At 42.4% G+C, this 20,697-nt stretch overlaps 1 protein-coding gene across 1 annotated transcript; it reads left to right on the top strand.

Annotated features, from left to right (window-relative positions):
- Positions 1-232: 232 nt before the first annotated feature.
- PTGES3 (prostaglandin E synthase 3) lies at positions 233-19,829 on the top strand. Its single transcript, XM_004589681.4, has 8 exons — positions 233-590; positions 13,331-13,444; positions 13,560-13,629; positions 14,382-14,480; positions 15,321-15,410; positions 17,660-17,722; positions 18,719-18,743; positions 18,826-19,829. Coding segments are annotated over exons 1-8 (483 nt in total). The 5' UTR covers positions 233-588; the 3' UTR covers positions 18,846-19,829.
- The last annotated feature ends 868 nt before the right edge of the window (positions 19,830-20,697 follow it).

Below are 20,697 nucleotides of genomic sequence, written 5' to 3'. Positions count from 1 at the left end.
CCAACGCCGCCGTTCCTCAGGGAATTCGTCCGAGGCACGTGGACGGGCGGTTGAGCGGCCAACGGTTTTCTTCACGCGAGCAGCGAGCGCGGCTGTACGGGCGGGAAGAAGTCGGGCCGGGGGAGGGGGCGCTAACGAAGGGCGGGGCGGCGCGGGGAAGGATCGCGAAGGAGCTGGCAAGCCCCGCCTTTTCCGTAGAGATCTCTAGAAAGCCGCGCAGGAGCCTGAAAACAGCGAGTGCGCATGCGCGGAGGTAGGGCCCGGGCATTTTGCTGCGTCACCAGCCGCCGCCCGGCCTCACCACCCCTCGCTTGCACGCACGCACGTTCCTCCTCCGTCCTCGCGCCCCTTTTCCTACACTTTCCTCTTCTCTCCTCGACTGGAGGAGCCGCTCTCTGCGCGCGGTGCATTCTGGGCACCCAGGTCGAGCCCGCCGCCGCCGTCGCCTGAGGGGAACGAGAAGAGGCCGCGACCGGGGAGAAAACGCCGGGAGTCGCCGCCGCCAGAGAGGAGTCGACTCCACGGTTGCTGCCGCCGCCGCCAGTGAGGCCCGCCCACCGGCTCGCCCGTCCCCTTGCCCCGTTCACAATGTGAGTGCGACACCCCGCCGGGGGAAGGTCGCCCCGGGGAGGGAGGCCGGCCGAGGCCGCCCAGCGGTGGTGGCCCCTGTTTTGGAGCCCCATTCGCCCTTCTCCCCTCCGTGGGGGACTGGTTCCCAGGCAGGGAAGGGAAGATCTGGGATGGTGGTTCCGTTTACCGTTGGCGGGGGGGGGAGTAGGGGGGAGGACATATTTTCCCCCAGATGTTCGCTTCCCCCACCTTTTAAACCTTTCCTTGGCCTCCCCGCGCCTGCACGCCCCACTTTGCCTCAGCTTCCTTAGGCGGTCCATGGTGCTTAGCTCCAGGCCCTCGGCTCGGGGCGAGCATTCGGCCATGCGGGCGCCGTGGAGGCGTGGACCCTTGTAGGCTGGCCGGACCCGGTAGCCCAGTCTCCCGTGGGATGCTCTCATGGGGCCAGGTGCACCTGTGTGTGTGTGGGGGGGGGGTGCCACCAAGGTGGCCTGGGGCTGTTCCTGATGGAATCCTGGGCACCTGGGGGGAGGCCATGCCGCCGCCACAACTTCCTCTTCTGGCTGGATCGGCGTGGGGTTCTGCGGTGTGGGTCTTTGCGGCCCTCCCATCCCGCTCCCTCCTCCGGTCTCTGGGCCCTGGAGGCAGGTTGCCCACCCTCAGCCTCTTCCCTGGCAGCCGGGAGAAGTGACCGTTGAGCACGTGTCCAGGCGACCGAGAGCTTGTGCACATTCTTCCGTGTTCCCACGTGAAACTTGGGGTGATCTTGGCTGCTCTGGTCTCAATGTGAGGTTGGAAGAGGTGGATGAACCGGCTGCAGGTTTCTCTGTAAGGTTCCTCTTTTTTACTTTTGTGAAGTCACACCTTGGTGAGAATGCTTGGCCGCCTCTAGGCGTTCCATTCTTTCCATAAAAAGCCTTACCTGTTTCTAATCTGGCAACAAGCGGGTTTTAGGGGTTTTCTGGGTGCTGATTTCTCCTAAAAGTTTCAGGCATGAACAGTTCCGGGGAAACAATTTTGATTCCCCCTAGGAAATAGTGCACTTGGAAGAGCTTGGGAAAGGTAAGTGTGTAGGCTCAAATACCAGGACCAGTGGAAGAGAGCTTGTCTTACTGCGAGGGCTGGTATTCCCATTTTGGAGGTTTTTCTTTGCCCATCAATAAGGTCTAAATTATGTAAAATGGTGCCTGTTAAAGTCCTTTGAAATTTGAGTAACATGGCAAAGATGGTGTTAAAGTAACATAAAATTTAAATATCTGTAAGGAGGAAGTAAATTGTCCCATAAAACGTTACCAGCTTGTAAATGAGGTAGGGACAGAGGAAAAATGCCTAATAGCTTGAATTGGTAACTCTCGGAAGATTTCAAAGTAGAGAACTGGATGAAGTTTTGTGGACATGTAGAGACTTAAAGTTAGTAGGAATTTGGGATTAAAAGACGGGACTTAAAGTTAGTAGGAATTTGGGATTAAAAGACGGGACTTAAAGTTAGTAGGAATTTGGGATTAAAAGGCACAGCTGCTTTGGTGCAAAGAAATCTGAAATCTGGTAGTCGATGGGTGGTATATGTTATTTTCAGTGCTTTGCAAACATATTTGTACCAAACTACTTCAGAGTTTTCTTGAAGTGTTCTCTTAGCTTAAAAACTTTGTGAAGTATAGCAATCAATAAGCTGAAAAAAAGCCAGTCTCCATGTGACCACAAGTGCACTACCTTCAAAAGGAGGGTGTTCAGGAAAGAGGTAAGTTTTAAAGCCTTTGAATATGGCATGTGCCCTCTAGTAAATTCTTCAAGGGATCTTGGAGAACTAATGGCTTAAATTGATTAGGTGAACAGTGTCAGTATGAGTTGGAAGACACCCTGATGCTTCATCCCATCCTCAGAGGACTGAGCTGACAACAGCACGTGTTGTTGGTGACCATTATAAGGAATTTTATTTTTCCACACCTTCCTTGAAGAAGATTGGGGCTTTTGAAGGCTTTCTTGCTCTGAAGAACTTACACCAATCTAACCTTTTTTTTTTTTTAAGATTTATTTTTATTACAAAGTCAGATATTCGCAGAGGAGGAGAGATAGAGAGAAAGATTTTCTGTCCAATGATTGACTCCCCAAGTGAGCCACAACGGCCAGTGCTGTGCCGATCTGGAGCCAGGAACTTCCTCCAGGTCTCCAACACGGGTGCAGGGTCCCAAAGCTTTGGGCTGTCCTCAACTGCCTTACTAGGCCACAAACGGAGCTGGATGGGAAGTGGAGCTGCCAGGGACTAGAACAGAACCAGTGCTCATATGGGATCCTGGAGCGTGTTTAAGGCGAGGACCTTAGCCGCTAGGCCACGCTGCTGGGCCCCAATCTAACCTTCTATGGTGCTGCCACTTTGTGGTTTTCTTTTAAATGGGTTAATGTTTTTGGACATTGTTAAGGTAAAATGCTTTATTTTGAGGCAATTGAAGTCATTTATAATGCTTCATGTCTTGTATTTGATTGCGTATGACTATCTTGGTAAAAATCTTTCCTTGCTAGTTCTGTGTCTGTCCTATAGGTCTGAGGGATAGAATCCTAGAAATTAAAGCAGCTGTCTTTAGCCTTTTGAAAGACTTTTCCTGGGGAACGTGCTGTGTATGGTTAATTTCTGTTTAAGTTGGAAAACTGAGTAGCTGGTGATGGCCTTTGTGCAGTGTTGATTTCCTAACTGCCGTAACCTGGCAACTGGATTTTCTTTTTCTCCTTGTGCTCAGTTAGACTTTAACTAGAATACAGTAGAAACTGGGAATGACGGACAACTCTGAGTGCAAGCCACTTTTGCTAAATTAGGATTCTACTGTTTGTATTTTCTGTTTAATACCTTTAGAAGCCGTATGATTTGGGGGATCTTGATGTAGTTAGTGATGATTGTATCAGTTGATTAGAGTCACCCTAATTCTTGCTGCATCTGCTATATTATTGCTATGGAAAATGTAGTTGTATTAAACTTGTTAAATTTACTGTATAATTGACAATGATTTTTAAATTGAGGCTGCTTCCTTCATGCACATGAACTTTTGGTTTTTTTATGAACATGTTAGTCAATATTTACCCTGCCTTGAGTAGTATGTCCTCCTCCCACGTAGTATATTAACTAACACAGCTTAATGTGCTATTGGTACATTTTTTTTTTTACTTTTTCTTTTCAAAAAGGCAGATTTACACGGTAAAGGAGAGACAGGAAAATCTTCTGTCTGCTGGTTCACTCCCGAAGTGGCAGCAACAGCCAGGGCTGAGCCAGTCCAAAAGCAGGAGCTTCTTCTGGGTCTCCCGTTCGAATGCAGGGTCCCAACGCTTTGGGCCGTCCTCGACTGCCTTCTCAGGCCATAAGCAGGGAGGTGGGTGGGAGATAGATCAGCTGGAATTAGAACCAGCACTCATGTAGGATACTGGTGTATGCAAGGCAAGGATTTAGCCTCTGAGCTGTTGTGCCAGGTCCTGTTGGTATGTTTTCTGTGCCTCAGTTAGTTGCTTTTTTACAGGTAGCCATACTTTATCAATAAAGAATGTTTGTGTTGCTGCCATTTCCAACAGCATATTTAGATCAACAGGTATTTTAAGTTTTTAATATTAGACTCCAATCTGGAGGCAAAACAGATTCTTTAGAGATTTCATCATGCTTGGAATGGTGAGATTGGCAGCAATTCAGAACTGTTGAACTATCAAAATCATTTGAGCAGTGCCCTCAGAACATGCCCCACGTTGGGGACCCTGGGATGGGTGGGAGGCTGGGTGGGGCTTCTCCGTTTTTCTTCCCTCTCTTACCCCAGATATAGAAAAAAAAAGTGGAAATAATAGTTTTACCCACTTTACTGTAGCCCTTGACCCTTTGTACCTTAACCAACTATGTAAAGATTATCAAAATAAAATAATTTTTTAAAAAAGATTTGTTTATTTGAAAGGCAAAGTCAGAAAGGTCTTCCAGTGTCAGGTTTACTCCCAAAATGGCCAAAATGACCAGTGCTGAGCCAGAGGAGCCAGAAGCTTCTTTCAGGTCTACCGTGTGGGTTCAGGAGCCCAAACAGTGGGGCTGACCTGCTTTTTCTCAGGTGCGTTAGTAGAGTGAATCAGAAGTGGAGCAATTGGTGCTCACCACCAATGGCATATGGGATGTCATATGCTTCACGTGCTGTGCCACAGAATTTATCCTTAAAATATTAATTCACAAAGTACTAATTAGTACCATAAAAGAAAGTCCAACATGGGATTGGAAACCTGACTTTTTTTAATGTGTTTATTTGAAAGAAAAAAAAAGAAAGAAATCTTATATCCATTGGCTCATGAGCACCACAGTCAGCTATGGGCTGGGTGGAAGCCAGGGACCAGGAACTGCATCCAGGTTTCTTGGGCTGCTTGGGTGCCTTAGGCAAGAGCTGGTCAGAAGTAAGAGTCGGAGTGTGGGCATTCTAAATGTAAGATCCAGAGACTGTGCCATATAAAAAGGGGAAAGTAACTTTGAAGGTGGACTTTTTCCTTTATAAACAACCATGTCTCTGGCTCGGGTTTATTATGTATACTCTACACCGTTTCTGTTCCAGCCTGTGCTGTACTTTATTTCTTTGAAAGTGTGTTACCCAGAGAGAGGAAGAGCTCTTCCATCTGCTAGTTCACTCTGCAGGAAGCTGTAATGACCACATCTGGGCCAGGCCAAAGCCAGGAGTTTCTTTGAGGTTGCAACGTGTACTCGGACCATCTTCTGCTGCTTTTCTCAGGTGCCTTAGTAGTGACCGAATCAGAATTGGAGCACCTGGGACTTGAACCAGCATCTGTAGGGGATGCTTGTATTGCAGGTGGCTGTATTACCTCACTAAGCCATTATGCTTGTCCTTGTGCAATACTTTATATATGATTATAGATGCTTGTGGGTCTAAAATTTGTGTGTCATGGAGGCAAAACAGATTGACAGTTGTTTTTTTGTGAAGAAAATGTTTAACATCTATATGTTTGAAAGAGTCGCAGAAAAAGATAGAGACAGCTTTTCCATCTACTGGTTCACTCACCAAATGGTCACAATGATCGGGATTGAATCCAGTATTCTGGAATTCTATCAGGGTCTCCCACATGGGTGTCAGGGACCCATGTACTTGGACCATCTTTCTCTGCTTTCCCAGGCACGTTATTAGCAGGAACAGAACAGGTAGAATCCAACTCAGTGCTCTGGTGTGGGGTGTTAGTCCTACAGCATTGGCCTCTGAAGAAAAAGTTTCTGTCTGCTTTGGGAGCGTAAAAAGGAAGAGTGCACAAAAGCGCTAAGGTAGAAAGGGTATTAGTTTGAGTAGCTTTCACCTTTATGTCCTGTAACAGAAATTCAGAGAGATTCTTTCATGGGACTTGGTGACTTAGGAGTGTTTTAACTGTCTTAGGTAGACCACAAGGAATAATTGTCAGTTGCAGCTATTTGAGTCTAAATTATTTTCTCCTAGTTAGCTAATACATATAAATTGGAAAATAACTATGTAAGCATAATTTTTGGGCTCCATACAAACTAGCTCATTTTTGAAGTCAGGTTATATGCATTTGTCTTGTTTTCTGTTACCTCATGGATTACGGTAAGGTGAGGGTATTTGAGAACGTGAAAGGTAACTGGAGAGGGTTGTTGAAACTGAACTAAAACTGGGGTAATGGCTTTTTGGTGTGTTTGCTGTGAAGAATTAGTGGATTCCCCTCATTTAAAATAAGCAAAGCCTGTAAGTTTCCTCCATCGTACTTTGTACCTTGGTGTACATGATTTTGGGAACCACACGACTGGTGTGCTTATTCAGTGGCTGTTTAGAAAGTTTTAATTTAGGATTAGAATGAACAAGATTTCTCTAAACACTGTTACTGATTATTTCAGATGTTTATAAGCAGCAAAATGGATCTGGTTCACTCTCCAAATGGCCATACCATTCAGTGCTGAGCCAGGTCAAAAACAGGAGCTCAGATGGAAGTCCTAGCGCTCCTGCCCCTGAACTAGTTTCCTGGTAACGTGCCTTCTAGAAAGCAGAAAGAGGTGGCCATAGTGTTTGGGCCTCTGCCACCCGCACAGAAGATCTGTTTAGGTTCCTGCCTCCTAGGTCCTGCCTGGTTCAGCCAGTAGTGGCTGTTGGCAGCCATTTGAGGAGTGCAGTGAATGATGGCAGAACATCTTTGCCGCCTCTGTTACTCTCACTCTGTCATCCAGGTAATAAATAAAAGATAGTAGTTCTGAATTTGGTACCATCTTTCATTGCTTACTGACCTTTTCTTCCTTCGCTTTAATGAATTTCATTGTCCAACATGATATATTTAAGGATACTTTTGGGGGTATATTATTAAAAACCTGCTTAGTTTATTCCTAACCCTAGGAGATAATTACTGTTATTAAGCTCCAGTAAAAGAGTAGTCTTCTGGCTCCTGTTATTTTCAACATTTAGTCATCATACTCTACTAAGAATAAGCTCACAAAAAAAGTGTCACTACTTCAGAATAAAGAATGAGATGGTGTACTAGTATTACGTTACCTGGTATTTTCCATATTTATATGTCAAAGTAATGACAATAAGTTGACCTTTTGAAGTACCAACAACTTAAAAATGCCTAGTGATAGTGATAAATACTCTGTACATCAAGAAAGGCAAATTATGACCAGTAATGCACTTCGCCACTTTTGAATTTTTTTAGGAAAAGCTCATATATGATGCTGGCAACATAGGTGGAGGATTAGCCTGGTCCCCACAGTGCCAGCGCCTGTGCCCAAGATTTTTGTTTGTTTGTTTGTTTCTGTTTAATGCAGATTTACAGAGAAGGACAGTTCTTCCGTCCACTGGTTCACTCCCCAGGTGGCTGCAGTGGCCGGAGCTGAGCCATTCAGGAGCCAGGGAACTACTTCTGGGTCTCCCATGTGCGTGCAGGGTCCCAGGGCTTTGGGTCCTCCTCTGCTGCTTTCCCAGGTGCATTAGCAGGGAGCTGGATGGGAAGTGGAGCAGCCAGGACATGAACCAGGGCTTGTTTAGGATCCTGGCACATGCAAGGCAAGAATTGAGCCACTAGGCTATTGGACTGGACCCTACAATAACCATTTGAAATACAGAATGAACTTTCGGTTCATAGAATACCTTCAATTAATTGAAGTTTATCTGAAAAGCAGAGTTGGAGAGGAGGAGAGGCAGAATCTTCTGTTTACTGAATCATTCTCCATAAGGCAGCAGTGGCCAGGGATAGGCCAGGTTAAAAGGCAGGAACCTGGATCTGCTTTGGGTGCCCAAATGGGATGCCAGCATTACAGAGGTTTAGTCTGCTGTATCTGAAAGAATTAACAAGTTAGAAACAGATCTTCCATCTGCTGGTTCACTCCCCAGATGGCCCCAATAGGTTGGAGCCAAGAGCATCATATGGGTCTCGGGAAGTAGAGCAGCCAGGACACTAACCAGTGCCAATATGGCATATATCACAGTTGCAGGTTGTGACTTTTCCTGCTGTGCTATGCTGCTGGCTACAGTTAACTTCTGTAAATGAGTGATGAAGATTGATTTTTTATTTTTCAATTTTTCCATTTTATTGGAAAGAGATTTACAGAGTAGAGAAGGATCTTCCACCTGCTGGTTCATTTCCCAAATGGTCACATTGGTTGGAAGTCAGCCAATCCAAAGCTAGGAGCCAGGAGCCTCGTTCAGTTCTCCAATGTGGGTGCAGGATCCCAAGGTCTTGGGCCATTCTCTGCTGCCTTTCTAGGCCGTAAGCATGCAGCTAGATTGAATGTGGAGCAGCTGCACAGTGTCTTTATAGAATTGTGGCACTTGCATGGAGATTAGCCAGTTGAGCTGTTATCTGCTGTGCGCTCCCCCCCCCCCTTTTTTTTTTTTAAAGATTTAATTTGAAAGGTAAGAGTTACAAAAAGGAAATCTGGCTGCAGCAGCTGGATCTCAGCTGACCAAAGACTTGAACCGTTTTCCTGCTTTCTCAGTCCATAGCGAGCTGGATCAGAATTCGAGCAGCCAGGACACAATCTGGTCCCATTCATATTTTTTGGTGTAAGTAATGTATTTCTCTACCGAGTTGCTCCAACAAAAGCCTTTTATATGCAAAAATTTGGTTTTATAGAGGACTTTTTAAAATATTCTTTAATTTGAGAGATTATCTGTTAGTTTACTCCCCAAATGCCTACAACAGCTAACAGCGGGCTAAGCTGAAGCCGGGAGCTTAGAACTAAAAATGGGCTTCTCACATGTAACAAAAACACAAAATACTCAAACCACAAATTTGTTCCCTGCTAGATTGTGTTAGGAGCTTGATTCAGAATGGGAATGGGGTCAGTATCAATTGCTGTGTCACATTTGCTCCTCCGTTATGTCTTTTTTTTTTAATTATTATGTCTTAAATTGGTGCTGTTCAAAATCTTTAGGACTGGTAAGATGCTCAATTGGCTAATCCTCCCCCTTCAAGTGCCAGGATCCCATATGAGCACTGATTCGTGTCCTGGCTGCTACACTTCCCATCCACTTTCCTGCTTGTGGCCTGGGAAAGCAGTGAAGGATGGCCCAGGACCTTGGGACCCTGCACACTTGCATGGGAGACTTGGAACAAGCTTCTTGCTTCAGATGAGCTCAGCTCTGGCTGTTGCATCCATCTGAGGAGTGAACCAGAGAATGAAGGCATGGAGAACCTGGAGGAAACTGCTGACTACTGGCTTCAGAATGGCTCAGTACCCAGTGTTGTGGCTATTTGGGGGAGTTAATCAGCAAATGGGGAGGATATCTGTCTCATCTCTTCTCTCTGCAGCTCTGCCTTGGACAGCAGTAGGACATGACAAGTGCTTGAGTGCCTTCTGTTTGAAAAACCAAGCTAGAGTTCTTGGCACTTGACTGTGGGTTAGTCCAGCCATTTGGAAAGTGAACAAACTGATGTTAAATCTGTTTCTCCCTTCCAAATGAATACATAAATCTTAAAACCTCAAAGATTTGAGCAGCAAATTTTAAATGAAAGAGTCCTACTTTTTTTTTTTTTTAAAGATTTATTTTTATTACAAAGTCAGATATACAGAGAGGAGGAGAGATAGAGAGGAAGTAGAGCTGTCGGGATTAGAACCAGCGACCATATGGGATCCCAGCGAGGACCTTAGCCACTAGGTCCCAAGGCCACCGGGCCCCAAGAGTCCTACTTTTAAAGCAACAGTGAAGACAATAACCTGGGGGCAGTGAATGCCTAATCCAAAACAGCATTACTAACTAAAAAGTCACCAGAATGTGTTTATAGAGAAATAGCTAAGCTCAGAAATGAGTTTAGGGCATTTTTATCCAAATTGAGGTTTCCAGAAAGCTGTTTCTGAAGGTAGAATAGCACACATTCATGGCATTGGCAATTTATTGGACTGTGCCACAACTCTAGCCCTCAGTGATTTAACCTTCTTCAAGTCTGGTAGCACTATCTTTACTCAGCAGTTGTGTGAAAAGAATGCGCAGCAGATTGACTTTGTTCATAAGTGAGGAAGGCCTAACTGCTACTGTTTTCTCTGTGAAATCTGCCTTCCAAACAAAAATATATAAATATTTATTTTTTTTAAGACGTATTTACTTTTCAAATGGCTACAGTGGCTACAGCTGAGTCGATCCAAAGCCAGGAGCTTATTCTGGGTCTCCCATGTGAGTACACAGGGTTGCAAGGTTTGAGACCATCCTCCATTGGTCTCCCAGGCCACAGCAGAAAGCTGGATTGGAAGTGGAGCAACTGTGGCACATGGGATGGCGGTGCTGCAAGGTGGATTAGCATGTGGTGCTACCACAGTGGCCCCAGGCTTATCTGTTAATTCTGTTTATTGCTGATGCATCCTGGCAAAGAATTATTTAGGCTAATACCATCCATGTGGGGGTTAAGATTGCCCAACCCTCAGGCCCAGCGCAATGGCTCAGTGGCTACTAAATCCTATTCTTGCATGCACCAGGATCCCATGTGAGTGCTTGTTCATGTTCAACCATTCAACTTCCCATCCAGCTCACTGCTTGTGGCCTGGGAAAGCAGTAGAGACAGCCCAAAGCCTTAAAACCCTGAAATCACATAGGAGACACAGAGGAAGTTCCTGGATCCTGGCTTTGGATTGGCTCACCTCTGGCCATTGTGGACATTAGGGGAGTGAACCAGTAATATGGACAATCTTTCTGTCTCTCCTCTGTTGATCTGCCTTTCCAATAAAAAATAAAATTAAAAACATTTTTAAGGGTTGTCTAGTCCTGGTGGTTGTGGACAATTTGGGAAATTTTAGAAAATTAGTTTCTGTATATTCAAGTGCTACTACGTAATTTTCAACTGGAAGGGAAACTTGATTTGTTTCTACCTCTTAGATGTCTTACACTGAACAGTAGCAGTGAGTCTTTCTATCCATTCCCTAGTCGCTTGAGCTGAGCTTATCGGAAGCTGGAAACTAGGAACTGTGTTTCTGATGTGAGTGAGGGGGTCCCTGGGACCTGGGACCAACCTCCGCTACTCTCCCAGGGCACAGGCAGAGCACCAGAAGTTGAACAACCAGCTCATGAACTGACACTACACCAGCCCTGAAATTTTGATGTGTGAGAAAAAGTTGGTCTCTAATGGCTAATAAGACTATAAAGAAAGTTGCCACATAAAAATTGTAATGTATATCAGTTCTATTTTTATTTGCTTTTAAGATTATTTAACTTTGGGGCACAGCATGGTAACCTAGTGGCTAAAGTCTTCACCTTACATGCACTAGGATCCCATATGGGTGCTGGTTCATATCTTGGCTCTGCTCTGCATCCATTCTAGCTCCCTGCTTGTGACCTTGGAAAGCAGTTGAGGACGGCCCAGTCAATGCCTTGGGACCCTGCACCGTTGTGGGAGAACTGAAAGAAGCTCCTGGTTCCTGGCTTCAGATCAGCTCAGCTCTGGCCATTGTGGTCACTTGGGGAAAAAACCAGTGGGACAGGTGTTTCTGTCTTTCCTCTCTGTAAATCTGACTTTCCAATAAAAATTAATATTTTAAAAAAATAACTTCTAAGAGGTTCGGAGAGGGGAAGAGAAGGAGAAAGAGATCTTCCATTTGTTGGTTCACTCCTGAAATGGCCGCAACAACAAGAGCTGAACTGATCAGGAGCCGGAAGTTCTGTCCAGGTCTGCTGCTTACTAGATGGCCCAACAACCCAAGCTGAAGCCAGTGCTTTATTTGGGTCTCCAGTCGCTTTGGCAATCTTCTAGTTCCTTTAAGAGGGTGCTGAATTGGGACTGAAACAGCTGGAATACAAACCAGTGCTCATGGGATGCTAAAATTGCAGGCTTTGGCTTTACCTATTAGGCCACAGTTCCAGCCCCTTTAGACATAGTTTCACAATTTTTTTTTAAGATTTGTTTTTATGGAAAGGCAGATTTATAAATAGAATAGACAGTTCTGCTAGTTCACTCCCAAGTGGCTGCAATGGCTGGAACTGAGTTGATCCAAAGTCAGGATCCTCCTCCAGGTCTCCCACACGAGTGTAGGATCCCAAGGCTTTGGGTCATCTTCCACTGCTTTCCCAGGCTACGAGCAGGAAGCTGGATGTGAAATTGAGCAGCCAGGACATAAACCAGCACCCATAGTTTCATGATTTAGTAGTGTTGAGGCAGCCAACAGAATAAAGAATCAAGGGATAGATTGATCATATTAGGAAAAATAAAATATTCTGTGTTGCTTCTAGTAGAGGTTGATCAGGAAGAAAAGCAGTTCTCATGTGTTTTTTTTTTTTTTTTTTTTAAGATATATTTATTTTTATTAAAAAGTCAGATATACAGAGAGGAGGAGAGAGAGAGGAAGATCTTCCGTCTGATGATTCACTCCCCTAGTGAGCCGCGACTGCCGGTGCTGTGCCAATCCAAAGCCAGGAGTTACGAACTTCCTCCAGGTCTCCCATGTGGGTGCAGGGTCCCAAGGCTGTGGGCCATCCTCGACTGCTTTCTCAGGCCACAAGCAGGGAGCTGGATGGGAAGTGGAGTTGCCGGGATTAGAACCGGCGCCCATATGCGATCCTGATGCATTCAAGGCGAGGACTTTAGCCATTACGGCACACTGCCGGGCCCAATTCTCATGTTGCTTAATTCTCGTAGTTCCTAACATCAAAAGTGGAGATAATGATTTTCTTGATACTCTGTTGTTTTTGTTTGCTTTATTTTTTTTTTATTGGAAAGGCAGATTTTCAGAGAGGAGAAATATAAAGATCTTGCATTTGCTGGTCCATTCTCCAATTGACTGCAAGAGCTGGAGCTGAGCTGGTCTGAGTTAGGTGCCAGGAGTTGCTTCTGGATCTCCCATGCAGGTCCCAAGGCTTTGGGCTGTCCTCGACTGCTTGACTGCTTTCCCAGGCCACAAGCAGGGAGCTGGAAAGGAAATGGAGCAGCCAAGATACAAACCAGTACCTATTCAGGACACCAGTGCTTACAGGTAGAGAATTAGCTAACTGGGTCATCGCACTGGCTCCTATGAAGTGTAGTTTTAGGAGCAGGGCTATAGAGGCAAATAATTTCAGACAAGGCTATTTAGTGGTTATTTTATAAGGTATTTTTTTGTGTTTTCAGTCTGGTAGGAAATGGGTGTCATTCTGAAACTAATCCTTGTTATATCCATGTCTTACCTTGGTTTGTAACATTAGGATAGAGTGCGTTTTTTGTTTAAGACTAATAAACTATTTCAAAATAATCAATGCTGTTATAGGAAAATGTTTTTGGTGTGTTGACCTTTGGAGGTTATGTTACTGTTTAGTAAGGAACTCTGAATTTGACTTTAATAAATTTTATCTTTTAGGCAGCCCGCTTCTGCAAAGTGGTATGATCGAAGGGACTATGTCTTCATTGAATTTTGTGTTGAAGACAGTAAAGATGTTAATGTAAATTTTGAAAAATCCAAACTTACATTCAGGTAGAGTACCATTTAACATTATTGGATGAAAATGTTACCTGAGACAACAAAGTTTGGCTTATTTATTTTAGTTTTCGTGGAAGTTTTACAACTTTTTTTTTTCTATCCCCTGCAGTTGTCTTGGAGGAAGTGATAATTTTAAGCATTTAAATGAAATTGATCTTTTTCATTGTATTGATCCAAATGTAAGTAGTTTTGATGCTTTAATCCTGGTTTTAAAATATGTGTTTTTTTATTTATGTGAAAAAATGTGAGGAGGGAGTGATTATATTCCAGACATTTGCTTTATAAGTGGTCAAAATGACCATGGCTGGGCCTGTCCTGGTCTTCTGTGTGGATAGCAGAGACCCTAGTATTCGGGCCATCTGATGCTGGTTTCCCAGGTCCATTAACAGTGAGCTGAAATTGATATAGAGCAGCCAGGATTTAAACCAATCAGTGCTCCCTTGTGGATACAGCCAACCCAACGCAATGTGCCATGATGCCAGCCTCCTTTTAATGCTGATTAAATTATGAGGGGGTGGGCATGCTTCAAGTATTCTCCTTATCCATGAACACTAACCATTTTTTTCTTAGCACCTAGGATACTAATTAGGATCATTTCTATTTTGCAGTGTTTTCCCCTGAATCAAAATTCAAAATGTTTTTCTATTCATTTTAGTGTTTTTTTGTTTGTCTTTTGTTTTTGTTTGGTTTGTCGATATTTGGGCATAGAATACTATTGCTAAAGATTATTCTATTCACTATGTGTGTGTGGTGGGGAGGATGACCAGGTTAAACTTAGGAAAAAATCTGTGTTTTTTGGCCTATTGTTTGTCTTAATTTTTGAGATTGGCCAGTCAAGGGTGTGTTTAACGGTTTAGAGAAAATGTTGGGAAGAGGAGAGGTGGCCTTGCTGACAGCAGGAGAAACGCTGTGGTCCTCTTCTTGTTCCCAGGACTCCAAGCACAAAAGGACGGACAGATCCATTTTATGTTGTTTACGGAAAGGCGAGTCTGGTCAGTCATGGCCACGGTTAACAAAAGAAAGGGCAAAGGTGGGTATCCTTTCCTTTCTTTTCGAAGTTTAGTACTTTTACTGTTTAGGCTTTAAAAATATTTATTTCATAGCTAAGTGAAGAAACCTCATGTGTTGTTTTTTCTCTAATATGTTAAGATTTTTAGTTTTACCAGTCATTCTGGTTAGAATGTCAGTCATTACTTGAGACAGAATGTTTCTGTTTCAAAAAACAGACTTTACATGGAAGCTTTTTAAATTTCTTGGGTGTCTCTTGGGAGCATAGCTTTGCTGCCACTGGAAGAGAATTCTCCAGTTACCTGAGAATAGTTTAGAGAGCAGTCTGTCTGTTGCTAACTCTCTAATGGTTGCAGCAGCTGGAGCTGGACCAATCTGAAACCTGAAACCTTTGAGTTCCATGTGGGTGTAGGCATCCAAGCACTGGGGCCATCCTGTTTCCAAGATGCACCAGGAGGGAGCTGGATTGGAAGTAACACGGCCAGGAATCAAATTGGCACCCACATAGGATGCTAACGCCACAGGCAGCAACTTCACCTGCTGTGCCACAGGGACAACCACAATATTTACTTAGATTGATCTTCCATCCACTGATGGAGCCAGGGGCTTCATCTGGGTCTCCCAGGTGGGTGGTAGGGGCCCAAAGATCAGGGCATCTTACATTGCTTTTCCCAAGCCGTTAACAGGGAGCTGGATTGAAAATGGAGCAGCTGTGACATGAATTGCCACCATTCCATTAGTGGATGCTGGTGTTGCAAATGGTGGCTTTACCCACTATACTATACACAGGCCCCAAATAATTGATTTTAAGGATACAGATTGACCTAATCATGCACTTGGTGATGTTTTTGTTGATCCATAGCTTAATTGGCTAAGTGTGGATTTCAATAATTGGAAAGACTGGGAAGATGATTCAGATGAAGACATGTCTAATTTTGATCGTTTCTCTGAGGTAGGTTTCTTTAAATAGGTTCTTCCCACTTTACCTGCAGTGTCTGCTAATTTTAAGCATCTGATGATATTCAAAATGTGCATCATTTTGTTTTTAAAGCCATTTGCATAGCACCATATAAATTCTTAACTGACGATTTCAAAGCATAACCTTTATGATTTAAGAAATATAGTAAGTTGATGTATCAAAGCGAATGACAGCTATACAGTCGTTATCCAAACCATATGGTTTTTCTTCAGCATTGGAATAAATTAGGAGTTGCAGAGATGGTTACAGTAGTTGTCTCACATTTTCGATCCATAAAATAGCAAGTTAAAAAGCCTTTGAACAGTCATTGGGAGGTGTAGACCCTGAGAAGTTACGGACATTTTTTAGTTGGCCCAAAAAAGTGGAGATGTGTGTGTTTTCTAAGGTGGCACTCAGATGCATGCTGTATGACCAAGGGAAAAATGATAGCTCTTTGTAGGCAGACTAAACCTTATTTGTATTAGGATAAAAACTTTGCAGAAGAGTATTAAAAATTGTAAGTTGAGTGTGTACGTAAGAAATCCATTTGTCATTGACAATTTGGAATTTTTAGTTAAATAGACTTTTAGCATTAAAACAAGCTGTATACAACTCTGTGTGAAACATTCCTGTGTGCAGCTGCTTACTTACCATCTCAGTTGTACCGTTAACGAACATGAAAGATCCTTCACTCTTCATCTGTATGTAGTGTTCTTTACCTGTACTGACTATGCCACCATTTTTTGTTTTGTTTGACCTTCAAAATATCTCTGAATACATTTTTATCTGTTACCATTTAATTCTTATCTCTGTGCTTGGCAGATTATGATCATTTTTCCTACCCAAAGAAACTTAACAGAAATATTTCCCATTGTTATACAAAGTTGAGTTGCCCATGATTTTCATAAATTGAGAATGTTTATAATGAGATGCACTTAATTAAATTTTAAGCATGTGACATAGTGTCTTCAACTATGGACAGATGTGTAGAGCTTGCTTGTTTTGTATATGGCTGGAACTTTATACCTGTTGGAATAGCAATTCATAGTAGTGTCTTCATTTTATGGCAGCTGTCATTTTAATTTTTGATTGTTAGGAAAATTAATTTTGCAGCTTTGATGGAATAATTGATTGGTTTCACAGCTAAAGCAGCACAGAGAACTTTGATTTGCTGGCTCAATCTACAGATGGCTGTAAAGGCCAAAGCTTGGCCAGGAGCCGGAAACTATCTGGATCTCCCAATTGGGTAGCAAGGATTAAATCCTTGAGCTGTCTTTTTGCTGCCTTCCCGGGCTTATTAACAAAAAACCGGATTAGAAGCAGACTAGCAGAGATTAGAATTAGCACCATCCAATGTAGGATGTTGACAGCTCAATTAACTTGCTAGACCGCAATGCCAACCCTCTTATGGTATTTTTGTTGCTATGATTGGCTTCTTTTCTCTTTTGTTTTCCTTCTGTCTTTTCTTTATTCCTTTCCTTCTAATTTTTATTTATTTGTGAGACAGAGATATTCATCTGTTGGTTCACGTCTTTACTGGCTGAGAACAGGACTGGGCCCATCCTGAGACAGGAGCTGCTTTCTGGGTCTACCAGTTTTATCAAGTCAAATGCCTGTCCAATTATTGCATTTTATTGAATTCAAACACTCCGTTCTATATGTGGTTAAGTATCTTTCTAAGGCCCCTTCTAATGCTAGAAGCTAGGTAGGCATATGTTTACTCCTTGTATTTACAAGGACTTTTTTTTTATTTTAATGGAAAATAAGTCTTTCCACATTTGATAATAATAGTTCAATCTTAGTTACTCGTATGTCCTCAAACTTATTAGCTGTAATATATATATTTTTTCTTAACTGAACATGGAGAATTTGTCATGTAAAGTCTGTGGCTCTTCATAATATATCCAGTTACAGATTAATACAAAAAATAACATGGGGCTTTACAAACTGCAGACAGATAGCCTTTGCTTTATTTCTCACTAAAGTAACTACTTTTCAGAATTTTTCGTATAAAGCATGATCATTTTGCTGAGTGAACTCTAATGATTTTGCTTTTTGTAGAAAAACTCGGGTCCTCTCCACAAGTTAGCAAGATTTTGTGTAACTGCCTTTTGTAGGAACAGGTTATTAAGTTACTTTATCATTTGTGGAAATCTAGGACAGATATATGGTTATTCTGGAGTATGCAGCCTACTAAGTAGGACTTGATTTTAACATCTTTAAAATTTTTACACTTCTAATAGATGATGAACAACATGGGTGGTGATGAGGATGTAGATTTACCAGAAGTAGATGGAGCAGATGATGTAAGTCTAATTTTTTTTTTACTTTTAATAATAAGACTGTAATGACAGGTTAAGTTTAAGGTTGTCTTGCTTTTGCCACCTATTTGTGATTTTTGCTTAAAAAGAAAAGTTATGAAAAGCAGTTCTTTGCATTGTGCCACTCATCACCCTCTTCTTTATGAAAGGCAGAATTACAGAGTGGGCAGGGAGAGAGAGAGAACTTCCATCCACTAGTTTGCCCTCCCAATTAGCTGCAGCAGCCAGAACTGGGTCTGGCTAAAGCCTGGAGCTTTCAAGTGCTGAGGCCCAAATACTTGGGTTATCTCTGTTGCTTTCCCAGGCCAGTAGCAGAGAGCAAGATTGAAAATGAAACCTCTGGGACTCAAACCCGCAGCCACAGCACTGGCTCCGAGGTATCATAGTCTATCTTACTCATGTTCAGGGACTATTTTGTCTTTTAGACTTGTTTAATTTGAAATAGAGGAGGGGAGACACAGAGACCTTCCATGTGCTGGCTCACTTCCCAGCCAAAGCTAGGAACCTCTTCTGGGTTTCCCATGTAGGTGAGAGGGGCCCAAAGAGTTAGACTATGTTCTGCTGCTTTTCCCAGCCCATTAGTAGCAAGCTAGATTGGAAATGAAGTAGCCAAGACTTGAACCCCAAATGGGATGTCACCATTACAGGCAGTGGTTTTACATGCTATGCAACAGCTCTGGCTTCAGCTAATCTAAAGATTGAAAGTTAAATAGGTTTTATAGCAGAATTTGTGAGAAGTTAGAATTTTTAGGCCATAAGAGGCTTATAAGATTATCAACTTTTCCCGAAAATTATTAAATGCTATTGGAGATTGATTGTTTCAGAAGGAGCTATGATTATAGTTCATTGTCCATTAGTGTGTAAATCAGTTGCTTTAATTCTTTGCCTGTTGTAGCCATGTACTTTGCGGGTTTTTTTTTAATTTAAAATGTTTTAGCTGTGCAAGGATTTGATAAGCTTTGTAATTTTTTTGTATTTTAGGACTCACAAGACAGTGATGATGAAAGTAAGTATCTTTTTAAATTAAGACTAAAGACTAAATTTGGTGGTTATTCTGTGGTACTTAATACTAATTTTTTTTCTTTTAGAAATGCCAGATCTGGAGTAAGCTATATTGTCATCGCCTGAATTTTGACAAAGAAAATGATTTCTCTGAAAAATTTCATATTTGAGAGAATTCCTGAGTTGATAGTCATAAAGGCAGATGCTGTATTTGCCTCCTTTAACCCATTTTTCAACCTATTTTTTTTTTTTAAGGCTTCACTAAGGGTTGATAAATACCATTGTATGGGGCAATTTAAGGCTAAGGCAATAACCTTATGCATGAACATTTCCCAGACTTCCATGAAGCTGTTGAGGGCCTTAGATAATCGATACCACAGTTGTGATAAATACAGACATTTCACGTAAGTCTCCTTTACTTCATAACATAGATACTGACATGATAAGAGCTCTATTTCGGGAAGGATAAGTACATTTTAGGTTTTAGAAGAGGGACTAAAAGTAGTTGATACAAATTGGCTGATACCTTAAGTTGATAATTGGCTGTTCCTCTGGTATATCCTTCAGGAATGTTCCACTAAAGTATATTTTTTAAAGAATTTACTTTACATTATTGTATGTAAGTGATCACTTGTCAGTGTTCCAGATGTATCTTAGCTAAAATTAGTGAATGCCCTAACTTAGATGGTTTTGAAGCCTATACATTTGGTATTGTTTGGCCCTTAAGCTTTTACATCTCTTAGCACGGAGGACGAAGAATGCTGTACATTGTTGCTTGAGAGTCTGTACATTTAGACCAGATTTGTATTTGCACTGTCGGTATGGCAAATGAGTGAGAAAAATGTTAATACACTATTAGAAAATTTTTTATTTCTTTTTTTTTTTTTTAAGTTCAGCTTACACCATGGCTGAAAACCTCGATTTTTGTTCATGACAGTGGGGATTTTTTTAAATGTCTACATTCTTTCTAATAAACTGTTGGAAGACTTGGCTGTCCTTTTAATTGTCTGGCTTACTGTAATCTCATGTATTTACCATTTACTGGAATGGAATTTTTATTTTTGAGGGAGAATTTGGGACTATTCCTCTGTTGAATAAAGAGGCTTGCTGTAATGTCACAAGAAACCTGTTTAAAGTGGATCTGTAATAGAAGATTGTAGATGCACTTTGCAGCAGTTGAAAAAGAAAGTTGTTGTGATTTGATTGAAATAAAACTGAATGTGTTGTCCTCCACTAACTCTGAGCTTTTACATTTTGATAGTTTGTTCCCTCATACCTGCTGTATTTATCATGGACCAGAATTGCTTAGCATTTGCAGTCTTTAATTTTGAAAGAAAGAACCCCAAATTATTGGAGACAGCAAAGGGAAGCCAGGAATTGGAAACTCGGTTTGGGCTGCCTTCCATGTGGGTGGCTAGACTGAAGTATCTGAGCCACCATCTGATGACTTGCCAGGGTGTGTTTTATCAAGTAGGTGGGTCAAAGCCAAGTAGCCGTGGCGTGCACATTAGCTGCTCTTCCGTAGACGTGTGGCACAGTATTTTGTATAACAGATAAATTCAGATCTAGTATCACAAGCAGAGTTTTTGTTTTGTTTTTTGTTTGTTTTGATTCTCACAAGCAGAGTTAAAGTTCTAAGATGCAAAAACTGATTCTTCCTTGCTTGCAGAACTAGTTGGGAAGTCCTGTGACTTGGTGAGTGGAGGAGATTTTATCAGTTTAAAATACAGTTGCAGAAGATGATTGTCGATCTGTTGGCTTGTTCTCCTGCAGAAGGTACAGTTGAACCAGTCCGTAGCCAGGAACTTCATCATAGCTTGTGCATGGTTCAAAGGAACATAAATGCTTGGACTGTTAGATCTCAGGATGAAAAACATTAGCAAGCTAGAATTGAAGAGGGAATCTGAGCTTGAAACCACTATGAGGTGTGAACTTGCCATGGAGCAACTTAACATGAT

The sequence above is a fragment of the Ochotona princeps genome, chromosome 15 (assembly GCF_030435755.1).
Source record: "Ochotona princeps isolate mOchPri1 chromosome 15, mOchPri1.hap1, whole genome shotgun sequence".
NCBI classification, from domain to species: domain Eukaryota; kingdom Metazoa; phylum Chordata; class Mammalia; order Lagomorpha; family Ochotonidae; genus Ochotona; species Ochotona princeps.
The sequence above is the reverse complement of the archived record's forward strand: the minus strand, read 5'-3'. Positions and strand labels throughout refer to the sequence as shown.

What these genes read in the sequence shown, in the direction of transcription:
- PTGES3 (XM_004589681.4), top strand. An exon ending in TTCATTGTATTGATCCAAAT is followed by an intron (nt 13,630 to 14,381) that starts GTAAGTAGTTTT and finishes TCTTGTTCCCAG; the next exon opens with GACTCCAAGCACAAAAGGAC. An exon ending in AAGTAGATGGAGCAGATGAT is followed by an intron (nt 17,723 to 18,718) that starts GTAAGTCTAATT and finishes TTTGTATTTTAG; the next exon opens with GACTCACAAGACAGTGATGA.